Raw genomic sequence first — 13,579 nt, 5'->3', positions numbered from 1 at the left:
GATTTCTCATTTCCAAATGGGAACGTTGGCGATGGTGGTATAACATTAGTGTCAGTGACAGAAAGGTGCTGATATCTATCTATCTGTGTTATCTGTGTGTATTAATAACGAGGGGAACCAGAAGAAAAATCGAATTCATTTATTATTTTTCTTTTCTTCTAACTATATTAAAACCTAATATGTAGAAAAGTAATGAAATGGTCATCCTTTCCTTCGCCTCAGACTCGGCTTCCGCGATTAATAAATGTGCCAAAAAATGGAAATAACACCAAAGTCATTAACAGACCGGTAAGGATGTAAGTTATCTTACAGAATGACATTACTTACTTATGTTTGGGGTCAGTCGGGTCCAACTTGTTGTTCCTCTCATGAACAAGCTGTGTTTACAGCTGGTGGTAACTTCAATCAGATAAATATTTTTTAACCTGTCTATCTTTCATCAATTTATCAGTAAAAAAAAAAAAGGACTTATCGTGTACTAAATTTCGCAGATACATTTTTTTCTGCAGTGATTAAAAAGAATCACCAGGATAATATGTTAGCAGTTAATGTCTGCAAACCAGAGATATGTTCAAATTCGTACATTTCATAAACTACATGCCGTTTTGACATTTCCATAAAACATGTCAAAACATATCACATTCATGTTACACGTTGATTATCTGACCTTCATTTCGGGATGTAGTGGGGATGGCGGTACAGTGACAGGTGAGAATGCTGCCAAGCCACTGACCGCAGCTTGAGTCTATGTTTCGACATTTGTTAATTAACAAGTGTTAACACGCTGAATATTTTTGAAAAGCGACCACGGCGTTCCCACATTTGTAAACGGGTCAGGAACATTTCCAGCCCTGTTTGTGTCAAGAAAACAAGTGTTTTAAACTATAGTGTTTTCCTCACCCTACCCAAGTGGTTTTCGTGCATAAACCTAACAAGAGCCTAAGCACACCATTGTAGTGAAGAGACAACTTGAAAATTAAACATAAAGAAACATAAAGTGTTAACTTATCTGTGGCTTGGCAGAAACGTACATTGCCAACATTAATTCTGGCTATTGGGTTATATATGTAGCTATCTAGCTATCCAGTTGTAAGCTGTTCCACTGGCATCAAAAGAAGGTAATTATTCACTTAGCTGTCAGAGTAGCTCAGACGTCTTTATTTTGTCATGTTCAGCATGCTCTTTAAACTTTGAATTAAGGTTATGATTAATTCAACCATTCATTTATCTTCTGGTATTATCACTTAATTCCAGTGTTGGGTGTTACTTTGTAACGCGCTACTGTAATCACGTTTTTCAGTAATGAGTAGTGTAAGGCATTACTGTTCTGAATGTAGTAATCACATTACAGTTCACCAAGTTCGTTCCTTACGTTACATTATGGAATGTAACGGTAATGATAATGGAACAGTGATTGGTTGGGGTTTGGCACGGGGTATCTTTCACCATCACTGATTGGTTAGTCTCCACCCACAAGGGGAGATGGGATAACAACACGAGCAGAACATGCTGCTGCATGCAACTTGCCTGAAGTCCCCCCCCCCCCACGCATAAAGCCACTTTTGATGGTTGGAGATACAAACATTACTTTGCATTTGTTGAACGTTAGGAATATAACTTGACTGTAAGGTGCACACTTTGTTCGTGTTGGAAACGTCTCTCCACCGCTGCTAACACTACCTCAAACTTAACGAAGCACCCGGAAGCACCTACAGAGACAGCACGCACACACGCAAAGCTTGTTGCTTAGGAACCGTGGAACATGAATGTAACGAGTAATGTAACTAGTAATGTAACTAATTACTTTCTTCAGGGAGTAATCATGTAATATAAGGCATTACTATTTTTGAGAGTAACGTGTAATGTGTAATATATTACTTTTTTGAGTGACGAGCCCCAACACTGATTAATTCTTTACTAAACTTTTAAAGTAACTTTTATTCTCAAAATGTCATGAGCCAAAAGCCAATTTGTTCAGTTGTCTAAAGTTACCATGTTCAATATTGTCTTTGAACTTGTGGAATTAAACTTCTGTCAGCCTTAAGTGGCGTCGAATGCGCTTTCATTGAAGACCATTCTAACAGTTTTTAACTTGCAGGAAAAGGCCAAGTTAACAGACTTTCATCGGGTAATGGTAACAATAGTCAGGTAATGTTAGATATCAAAGTAACACTAATAATGAACATGTGGTTAACATTGTGAAAAGATGGCAGTTCGGTTGTGTTAATGCATCAAACTGTTTGGTTAGGTTTAGTAAAAGATCATGGTTCAAATGAGTAACTTAAGTTACGTTTTGTACATAAATGATGTTATCAGGTCAAATGATGTTGGTAAAATACTTTAATCTAAGTTGAAATAAGTCGATGTTTACTTTTGCTTTCACACAAACACTTTCTCCTGGTTAGTAGTCCTGCGTTTGACACATTCATCTCCATTCCCGGCCTTTTTGCTCATTGCACGCCGACATTTTTACCTCCAGGGCGAGGGAGAAGCAACGGTGTTAATGGAGAGGTGGCAAAGTGCACACATTCTTTAAGTAGGCCTATGGTGTTGGTACCTGTGTAAAAAAAAGGCCTCAGGTAAAAGTAAATTGTAAGTACTGATTCGACTTTTTTACTGAAGTAGACATAAGAAATAAGATTGCACTCAAAGTACAAAGTAAAGGTGCACTGATGAGATCAGTCCTGTGGTGTTGGGAAGGCGGCGTGCCATGATGCAAAATAAAAATAATGGATAATTCCCAATTCAAGTGCATGCAAACTGAAGTAACAAGGCTGTTTTGCAAATGTAAGGAGCAGACATCCGTGTTCAAATGTAGGGGCCGCCACACGAGTGCAGTCATGACTACAGATGCTCACGTTCACAGCCCTGGGAATCGAAAAACCGCTTCACCCAGGAGCACCCGTTCCCCTCGCTCTGCCCTGAAATAGGGTGTTGCTGGGGTGTCAGAGGATCACACCCCTTTATGTTTCCCACCTGCTGCAAAAATCCCAGCCTATACTCTCCCATAATGCAGCCCCACACGCTTTTCTCACACACAAACACACACACACACACACACACACACACACACGTATACACCCCTAGACAAAGAGCACAAAGCACAAAGGTGATGTAGTGACAGATGCTCCTGTCACATACTTAGCATATCTCCACCTCCGATATAGTTTTCGTCTGCCGGTCTGCTCTCTCTCGCTCTCTTCGGCGCTGCTGTTCATAACTCATTAATTTTCTCACTCCCCGACGGATAAAAGCAGCTCTTAAAACCACAATCCTACACTCAATATTTATCCAATCTGACCAAATATTATAATTAATGCCTCTCCTCTCTCCTTCAGGCCAATATATCCCCCCCCCCCCCTCACCTCCCTCCCTCTAACCTTTCGGTGCCAAGTTCACAGATAGAGAGAAAGTACTTCCTGTGAGAGGCTCGGGCCGGCTGCCAGAGAGACTGATCCACCAATCTGACACGTTAATGAGATCCTGGCCCGTAGTACTGGAGTGTCAGGCCTCCTCTGCTGGAGCATCAGCCCTGCCGTGACCCGCGACACACACACACACACACACACACACACACACACGCATTTTGCACGCCTTTACTCGTATGTGTAATTTTTTTCACACGTGCACCTACACCGACAGAAATATAAGCACAAATGAATCTGAGTCTCATCACACACACACACACACACACACACGGGCTTTGAGGGTGGGGTGGGTGGGGTAGCGGTGGGGGGGTTCAGCTCCTTAAATCTGTCTAATTAAAACACCAAATCCCTCTACTCCCCTCACCCACCAACCCAATCCTCACTTCCCCAGCCACACACACACACACACACACACATACACACAGTCGCACCCCACCCCTCCCTCCCCTCCTCCGTCCCCACTGCCACCACCCCCGATTCCGCAGGAGAAATGATTATTAGGAATTTAATGGGGGAACGTTTCCCATCCCACACCATCTGGGGCTTGGGAATGGCACGAAATTTGAGGATGCTTGCCGACGTGGCGGGGAACATTATTTTCATTTTTCTTGACTGGTGCTCGGATTTCTCAGACATCGCAGGAAAAAAAAAAGAAAAAGGGGGCTCCTGATTACAATAAATTAGCATAATATATCACGAAATAATATACATATAAAGATGAGTTTGTGCTCCTGTTATAGGTGGAAACTTTTTTTCTCACTTCCGAGACGATTGTTTTCACCCTGCAACTTTTGTCCCTTATAGGAAAAAAAACACACTCTTTGTTTGGCGCTAATTATGACACATCTCAGATTGCAAATTCACTTCTATACGATATATATCCCCCCATTCCTGTCCTTCACCTCCCACACAGAGCCGGGCCATATGCTCCCTCGCACTCTCTCTCTCCCTATACTTCTTTCTCCCCCCCCCCCTCCTCTCTCTTCCTCTCTCTCTCCGCACAGTTTAATGAGCTGCATGAATGTAGGGGTACGTGTACACGTTTGACCCCGTGCTAAATTGCTGTACGCCGCCCCGTGCACCCCGTGGGCGTCAAAACGTCACCCCACCCCACCCTCATCCTCCTCCTCCTCCTCGCTAAACTCCTCCTCACCCTCGTCAGCCTCTCTGTGAGGCACCCAGAGGGTTATAAAGCTCCTCCACCCGCATGCGTACATGTATTCACACACACACACACACACACACACACACACACACACACACACGCACACACACACACCACACACACACACACACACACACACACACTGCCTGGTAGGAATAACATTAAGACTGACAAGTTGAGAATTTTAGTGAATGAGATAAATAAGGCCTGGTGGTGAAGGATGGGGGGCTAAAGAGGTGATTTTAGGGCCCCAAAGGGACCTTCAGTAACCACATCTTCCAGTTTTATAATGATAGAGAGGAAAAGAAGGATGAGTAAGGTAATGAGGACAGGAAACAAAGCCATTTTCTCTCTCTCTCTCATAATTTCTCATTTTCTTCCACGAAGAACAAGTTGGATTTGTGATCTTCCCTGGTATTCCTAGAAGATCAGCGTTTATCTCATCATCTAAAGCAGCGTTATGTGAGTTCCAACACAGTTTGAAAATCTACGCAGTCACATCCGCTGAAGTGGAGGCGATACTGATGAATTCACATGGTATTCTGAGCGGAGCTCGGTCGACACCGGATCTTTGAGGCTGATGTCGATGCCGATATTAGGACAAAACACCAATTTTTTGCAAATGTGGTCATCAAACAACTATGATAAAGATATGACGTAATGACTGCTGGATATTTACCAGTTAAACAAACTTTACTGTTCTAAGATGACATCATTGTACTGAAACAGTAAATGTCTCTGGAAATGTTATAATTGGGAATTACCCCAAGCATCCTCTTTGGCATTATGAGCTATAAAAACGAAACCAAAAAAAACTTTTCATATCGGCTCATGTATGAACATATAACATATAAGCTGATACCGATATACAGTGTCTGTGATAGCATAGCAAAGTTCTCAGGGCACCATTAAATGGACATATCACTCTGGGCAGACTTCTTTTCAGGACCTCTTTACACACATTAACATATTTGGTCAACAAGCAAAATGACTTAAAGGCCACATGATTAATATTATCATACTCCTATATAAGTCATCTAATTTAGTTTAGTGCCATTTAGTGTATCTGTTTATCTTTTGTTATTGCGGCAAATGAGAAATGTAATGCTAATGTTGTCTATGTTTAAAAATGACTCAGTGAATATATAAAACGTTTAAATAAAGTTTTAAACAAGAGATTCTTTAATTTTTGTTGTGTTTTTTAGAATATTTGAAAACGTACGTTAAACTTTATTTACTGAAGGCAGTTAATTTGTCCTCTGTCTGAGACCCCGAGTGGCAATAAGTCCCAAGGCACGTGCCCACAATGCCTCTGCTACGATCCAGCCCAGGTGATATCGGCCGATAACATCCGCCAAACGATATATAGCGGTCTGAGCAGAGTCTTCCTATGAAGGATAATCCAGCAGGCTAACTTTGTACTTCCTCATTTTCTGTCTTGTTTTTCTTTTTATTGCTCCTTGAACCCCTTCTCATATAAATCATAAGTTAATTCAAATGTCTGCAGACCTTTTCATACTGACTGAAAAAAAAGGCAACAAACGTGATTAAATATAATTAACAAAAACAGCATGTAATGGCCAAGAAACGACTTATTAAGGAGGAGAAGACTTTCATGATGATTTGCAGACTGTTCATCTGCTCTGATGTTCTTTGTCATGACTTCATACTGGTACACAAGTTTCCACTGGTTGCCAGTTGGCCACACTGAGCAGCAACTGCAGCAGAGACACTGTGAGCTCATGAGTCATTTGGCTCGGATCAGATCGAGAATGAATTGCTGCGCGCTTTTGAATAATACTGTCATACATGTGTTTGTTATTGTCCTGATGATAGACTCTGCTTCCTCTGAATACAGTAAATTAAACACTGTATCTCTAAAAAAAAAATCAAAATGAAAAATTCCAGGCAGAGTTCATTAGCGGGGGCTGAAAACCAGAGGTGTTTGTGTTACTGTTAACTTTAATTTGATTTGTATACAAGTGGCTGCTAACCGTCAGTCAGATGTGAAGATCACATAAAGTTTTTCTTGATTTGAACAGGAATTCTGCTCCTGTGTTGATTACATAAAGGGTAAATTAAAGGGGCATTATGTAGTTTTGGAAAGGATATTAAAACTCTAAAAGGCTAAGCTTTCAAAGCTATGAAGGGTATTAATGCAAATTGTAATATTCATACTATATGTCTTATAAAAATATGTATTTGATATACGTCGGTCCATGAGGTGTCATCAGAAGGTGAGACGATCCCCAGGAAGCTGTTTGAAGCTGGACGCTGGCGGGGTCCCACAGATACGAGACAAAAAATCTTTTTTCTCTTCTAATCCTCTATATGTGTGTAACAGTGCTGTGTGTGACATGGAGCTTCAATTTCCTTGAGGGAACCTCCCAAAAGGATAAATAAAGTTGTCTAAGTCTGAGTCCAAGTAATCAAAACTTCTTCCCCAAAACTACATAATGTGCCTGTAATGTACCCTGCAGTATGAACATGCAGTTTATTCGTGTGTTACATTGAGACAGCTCGTGGACACAATGATCAGCATCAGACTGTCAGGCAGGACTGAACATGAACCTTTTGCTCGAAGAGTTCAACCATGTCACATTCTGTCAATCATAAATTACCTTTTTAACTTTTACAAAATTGTATCAGAAATAATGAATTAAGCTGTTGTTTTTTTTGTTTTTTTTGTTTGTTTTTTTTTAAAAAAAGGTTTCCATGCTGATTACATTAATATTTTGTTTAAAAACACATATGACCGAGTTTCTTCACACAATCTTCAACTCGTTGTATCCGATTCTGTCTTATAGTACAAATAAAATGTGCATTTAAATCTGGATGTTTCGGATAAAGGCAAAAAGATTGTTTTCATGATCATTTAAATGCGGAGAAAAGACCGTGACTTCCTCTCCTGCTCGTTTAGAGAGTGTGAGCACCTTTAACAGGAGAGGCTGCGTCTCCAGGGGACCAGCAGCTCCACTCCTCTCCTGTAAACTGGGCGGACTGGGATCAGTTGTCTGCGCTCTCTGGCTCCCGTCCAACAGCCCCGCGGGCATTTCTCTGTCGCAAATCAGCCATCTGATCGGCTGAGATTAAATCAAATTATATCGACAAGCCTCTGACGGACGAAGAAAAAAAAATCGCAGATTTATTATCCGAACATCAAATCCAGAATTCAAGATTTGTCTCGTTGGAGCAAATCATTGAACAGGAGGGGTTATTTTTTTTAAAATCTGTTCTGGCCTCCCTGTGTCTCCATAACCTCAGAGATTATTATAGGATCACATCTCTCACAGAATAAATAAATAAATAAATAAATGAATAACTGAATTGCGCCCGAGGCGTTCGTGTCTTGATTTATTTTTCTAACATTTTTTATTTGTTGTTGTTGTTTAATTGCCACCCGCCTGCTGTCGATCACTGTTCCCCCAGAATAAGCTGAGAAGCTGGGCCACAACATAAAGCCTCTTACAGCCTCTTTCCATTTGCGAACAAACACATCACAAATAAACATGAACACATTACTTCACGAATAATATTTCGATCCATAACGAGTTTTTTTTTTCTTTTCTTTCAGGAGTGTGTGCTGGATAAAAGAGATAGAGAGAGAGAGAAAAAGAGAGAGAGAAAGAGAGAGAACTATAATCCAATAAACATTCGTCATTCGGGTCAAGTTACAAAAGCAACAGAATTTTATGAGTTACAGTCACCAACATTGTGCAGAAATACATGGAGGGGCATCTTCAGCAGTGTAAAAAGTTCACATCAAACCATCAAAAAAAACTGTCCTGTCGTTGCATATTGATGGTCATCATCTCTTTTTTCTTTTCTTTTTTTTCTTAAGGCATGTTGTCTCCTTTTTCCTCACGTCACACACACACACAGAAAACGACCTCTGTCCTTCCGGTCCTCGACTGTCAGCTGCGGTGAAAATACACAGAAACTTTCAAATGTCTGGAAAAATTCACAGAGAAACGAAACAACTGCTGCTGATGCTTTTTTTTTTTTTTTTTTAGTTTTTTTTCATTTTTTACAATATCATCTTATAATATATTATCCACATTCAAATTGACGGACTCGTCATAAATAACCTTAAATAAATAAATAAATAAATAAATACAATAATCATTTACATTCAGCTCGTTACCACACTATTTACTCCAAATACAAATTCAGTTTTGTAACTTTTTTTGTTCCCCCCCCCCCCCCCCCCCCCCCCCCACACACAACTTCCAAATTCGGATGACATCTTCTCCTCCTGAACACATGCACGTTTTCTTTTTTAAAAAAAATCTTTTTTAAATAATCATTTCATGTAATTGTCATCATTTTTAATTAGATATTAGATGAGGAGAATCGCCCCCGTGAGAGGAAATATACATATATCATTTTTTTTTTTTTAAATAAGATTGCATTTGGCTGTCTTGCATAGCTCAATTGACCTTTTTTTTTATTGCTAACAGACTGAATCTTAAGTCCAATCGTGTCTCAGCAAACTTCCCTGATGAAGTGAAAAGATTCTTCTGCCCCGGTTTGTTTATCTTCTTTTTTGTTTCTTTAATACGCCACGAAAATCATTTTACTGACTGCTGTGACCCCGATTAGATGGACAGAAAAAAATCTAATAAATTGTGCACAATATCGGCTCCATGTGACCCGCATCGCGACCGAGCAGAGCCGCGACCAAAATACAAGAGCACCGGAGCTGCGAAACGATCTGCATCTCTAACGAATTATTCTATGTGTCACTGGCCTCGAGCCATCACATCTCAATTTTCGTTAAACGAATCTCCCTTCGCTCTGAAGTCATGTGTCACTAAAGGCTTCTTCTTTTTCTTTTCCTGCCGAATATCGTCACAAATGTAGTGAAATCATCGCGTCTAATTTGCAGACTTTTACCATGTTTGAAAGAAGAAGAAGAAGAAAAAACAGGACTGAACATTTAACACAGGATGACTCGTTCAAATGGGCATTTTTTCGTAGTGCATCGGCGTGTCTGGAGTCCATTTCGTTCCCCTCTCGACATCTGCGGGAGGAGGAGGGGGGATTAAATTGCATCCCTTCTGAAACTTGAACTTTGTCCAGCTGCTTGATTAATTGTGGAAGGAGCCATTAACTTCCCCTTGTGCTTGGAAGGACTGGCTGCGGACGTGCAGGTCGTAGGGGAAACGGGCCTCTGGGGACACTCGGTACATGGAGTTGGGCGCAAGAGCCGTGCGCCCCGGCGCGCCGCAGTAGCGCATGCCATAGTGGCTGCCTTTGCCGTAGTCTGGCGGATCGTCGTGCTGCTTTAGGGAGAAAATCCCGTTAAAGTTCATCGGGGGGCTCAGCTGGCCGTCGAAATGCGGGCTCCCGCCCTCTGGGGACGGGTTCTCGTAGTAGTGCTCGTACGCGCCGCTGTAGCTGTAGTGTCTGAAGGGCTTGGCGCTGCTGTCCAAGCTGCTCGCGCTGTGGCCAGGGGGTGTGTTCACGTCCGAGCCCGGGTACGAGTACATGGCGTCGTAGGGCGACCTGCCAGAGAACATGACCTCCCCGTTGTGGTCTGTGAGGAAATTTCTCGCGTTCAGCTGCAAACAACCGGCCACCAAGTTGGTCGTGGGCTGAGATAATCCTTTGCACAAAGTCTGCACGAAGGTGAGGAGGTCCGGTCTCTTCCCTGCGCTCAGAGTCTCTGACAGGGCCCAGATGTAATTTTTAGCCAGTCTCAGGGTCTCGATCTTGGACAGTTTTTGAGTTTTGGAGTAGCACGGCACAACTTTGCGCAGGCTCTCCAGCGCCGCGTTCAAGCCGTGCATCCGGCTGCGCTCTCGGGCGTTGGCTTCCTGGCGCCGGAGTTTGGACCGGTCCATCTGCTCCTTGCCGTGCTTCTTTTTCCGCGGGCCTCTCTTTTTGGGAAGCCCGTCCTCGTCCTGGTCGTCCTCCCTCTCGTCCTCCTCCTCCCTGTCGGTGAAGTCGTCCTCGGTCTCCCTCATCTCTGACCGCTCCGGGTTGTGCTGTCTCCCCTGCTCCAGGCCCTCAGGTAAACTCTCGCGGGGATAAGTGGCACAGAATCGCGGCTCACACATCATATGAGATTCCTCGAACGGCAGTGTCAACATATTTCCCTGCGAAAAATCGAAAAAGAAAGCGTGTAAACCATCAGGACAAGAGCGCGCGGTGGTCGTCTCGTGGAGGTTGTCAGTTAATTACCTTGTGAATGGGGGTCCTCCCAAGAGGAAGGGGGACAAATTGGCAAGCGAGGCCAATGTCACAGCTTGCCTCCCTTTTTCAACTTCATTGTGTTTGGACTTGTGGGTGGAGAGCCTCGTTTTTATGCGCTGCGTGGAAAAACAAAACGAGGCTCTCCACCCCAAACACACACATTTTAAGACAAACCCAAACTCTGAAAGTCAACAAGGCGTGCGTAATTTGTAAAAAAAAAAAAAAAAAAAAACAACAACAACAACAACAACAAACAGAAAAAATAATACCCACCTCTGGTCAGCGTGCGCCTCGCATGTTCCCAGATATCTCCTCTGAATGTGCAGCTTCTTCTTTTCCAAACCACAAATTAGAAGGAAAAAAGCTGAAACCTATCTCTCTCTCTCTCTCTGTCTCTCCTCTGCTGCTCTGCTCTTCCTTCTCCTCTTCTCTCTCCCCTCTCTCTCTCTCGCTCTCTCTCTCTTCCCCTTCCCTCTCTCTTTGAGGAATGACACTCATGCCAACAGCGGGTACCCATGCCATCTGCCGCTGACGTCTTGTGGCAGCCGAGACCACGTGTTCAGCGTCCCACGGGACCTCCATTCCGCACCGATCATCTGGCAGCTCCTGTAATGGGCACCGGGAGGCCCGCGTTTACCGTCAAAAACACAGACCGGAGAGGGATAACAACTAATATCTGCATCTCCTGGTGTAAGAAAGATGAATTAATGTTCCTTCCGCGCGAAGAGGAGGAGGAAAAAAAAAAGCGAGTGCGAGACTGCAGGCGGCCTCAACAGGTGAGACGAAGAGACGGAGCTCATGTTGGAATAAACTGTGAGCTGCGTTTATTTCACCTGCAAATCAAACAAGGTAAAGATTTGAAACAGCTCAAAACACATGAGAGAAGTGAAGGTTGAGAGTCCTCCAATAAGAAACTCGAATCAAGTTCATTCAATTACATTCAATTAAAGTGATAACACATGCTTTTCTGATTGGGTGCAAAGGGAGCAAAAGTCATGCTGTTGACGATAATCGTTTCCGGTGATATCGCGATATCTCCATACAAATTGAAACTCGAACTCACTCAAAATACAAGGTGAGGCAGGTGGAGAGAAAGACGGCCTGCTGGAGCTGTGGCTGCAGAAAAGTGCCCAGTTAGAACAATTACATTCGATGAAAAGTGAAAACTGCAGCCAGATGAACTGAGAAACGATCCACATCTGAACATCTGCCCTGGATTATTCACTCCATACTCTCATATGTGTAATATCATACAAGATATATATGGATTTTATATTTTACTGTCTTGATTATTGTCAATACTGCTATATTGTCTCAGCATTTAAGGTTGTAGTGGTATTAAATCAGACGGTTTTTCAAACCCTTCCATTGCTCATCGGTATTGAATTCTAGTGTATTAGTGTTCTGAAAGATTAAATATATATATGGATGTAAACTTTATATCAAGAGTGATGTTTATCACTTTACTTTTTGAAATTATTCATAAAAGAAGTGTTTATTCAGCTGACAAAAACACTTCTGTTTTCATTCCTTTAAAAGCCAACTGATAATAATAATGATATTTATAATAATATAACAATGATAATGTAATACAGTATACTGTGATGATGTTTAAACATGATATTTTATGAGATGGTTACTGTATAATGACAATCTCATACCGCTGCAACCCTAGTTGGCACCCAGAGGACTTAAATAATACAGATATTCCCTCCAGTCTGTTAACCTGAGCCTTCTTGAGCTCGTCTCAAACTGTTTTGTCATCTTAATACTTCACTACTTTTGCGAATCTGTTGAGAAATCAGCAGAAACATGATTTTTAAACTGATGACGTGTTTAGAAACAAAAGGCACATTACTTCAGTTTGGGGCCCCTAACGCCTTTATTAGTGATCGCTGTTTATGGAAGCACAAACACTTTATAAGAGGCCGAACAAGGACTCCAAACACAAGTGATGTCACTATGTAGGATAACCTGTGAACATTTCGCTGTCAGTTAATGCCTTTTATTTGCATCAAAACAACCAATGTACCGTATACAAATGGCAACACAGTGATTACAAGGCTTTTTTGCAATGACAACCCAAGGCACTCTGACACACTGATGTGTTTTGACTAAAATGTCTTCATCAGGGCAGGTCACACTACTTTCTATTTGTATATAGAAGCGTGCAACTTCTTTTTTTTAACTTCTGCAAGACTGTATTTGTATCCTGTGCAGGACTCAACAAAATGTATTTGTTCATGCGCAGCAAATACAGTCCTGTCTGTATTTTGTCACCTTCAGCGGACCAGTTTAAAGTGGAGGGTAAAGGTTAGCACCTCAAGATTGAAGATTCAAAGTGTTTATTGTCAAATGCACAGTAAAGAAACATTTTCCTCTGTACAATGAAATTCTTCCTTTGCTGTCCTCAGAATGCCAACAATGTAATAAAGAAATATATACAACTGAAATATACTATATACAAAGTAAAGCACTTTTAAAACACTTTTACACGGCACATGGGATAAATAAGAAAAGCAGCAACAAGAATGATAATAAAACAGTGGAAATCTGAAATCGAAATCAAAAACAGCATTTGCTTTCATTCATGTGACAAAAGCCTTTAACGCCCTTTAAATTCTATTTCGAGTCTATAACCTTAACTAAACACTTTCCCTATGACCGAATGTATGATTTATTTTGATGTAAACGTTGAGATCATGCAGGAGGTACATCTTTCGTTCTGTGTTTCGCTGGGACACATTTAGTTGTTGCAACGGAAAGTTTATGTCGTCCTCGGCCACAT

General features: G+C 41.8%; 1 protein-coding gene across 2 annotated transcripts; it reads right to left on the bottom strand.

The window, feature by feature from the left end:
- Window positions 1-8,795: 8,795 nt before the first annotated feature.
- neurod6b (neuronal differentiation 6b) lies at window positions 8,796-11,559 on the bottom strand. 2 transcript variants are annotated; one of them, XM_030401584.1, is made up of 3 exons: window positions 11,065-11,559; window positions 10,780-10,932; window positions 8,796-10,694 (listed from the first exon to the last, which is right to left on the bottom strand). In XM_030401584.1, the coding sequence occupies exon 3, from the start codon at window positions 10,686-10,688 to the stop codon at window positions 9,684-9,686; it is 1,005 nt and encodes a 334-aa protein (XP_030257444.1). In that variant the 5' UTR covers window positions 10,689-10,694; window positions 10,780-10,932; window positions 11,065-11,559; the 3' UTR covers window positions 8,796-9,683. The 2 variants fall into 2 exon arrangements, with proteins under 2 accessions (XP_030257444.1, XP_030257443.1); XM_030401583.1 differs by lacking the exon at window positions 10,780-10,932 and having other exon boundaries at window positions 11,065-11,283.
- Window positions 11,560-13,579: the final 2,020 nt, after the last annotated feature.

The sequence above is a fragment of the Sparus aurata genome, chromosome 21 (assembly GCF_900880675.1).
Source record: "Sparus aurata chromosome 21, fSpaAur1.1, whole genome shotgun sequence".
In the NCBI taxonomy this organism is placed as follows: Eukaryota; Metazoa; Chordata; class Actinopteri; order Spariformes; family Sparidae; genus Sparus; species Sparus aurata.
The sequence above is the reverse complement of the archived record's forward strand: the minus strand, read 5'-3'. Positions and strand labels throughout refer to the sequence as shown.

Bases quoted from the DNA above. Each gene is read 5' to 3' on its own strand.
- neurod6b (XM_030401584.1), bottom strand. From the start codon at position 10,688: ATGTTGACACTGCCGTTCGAGGAATCTCATATGATGTGTGAGCCGCGA.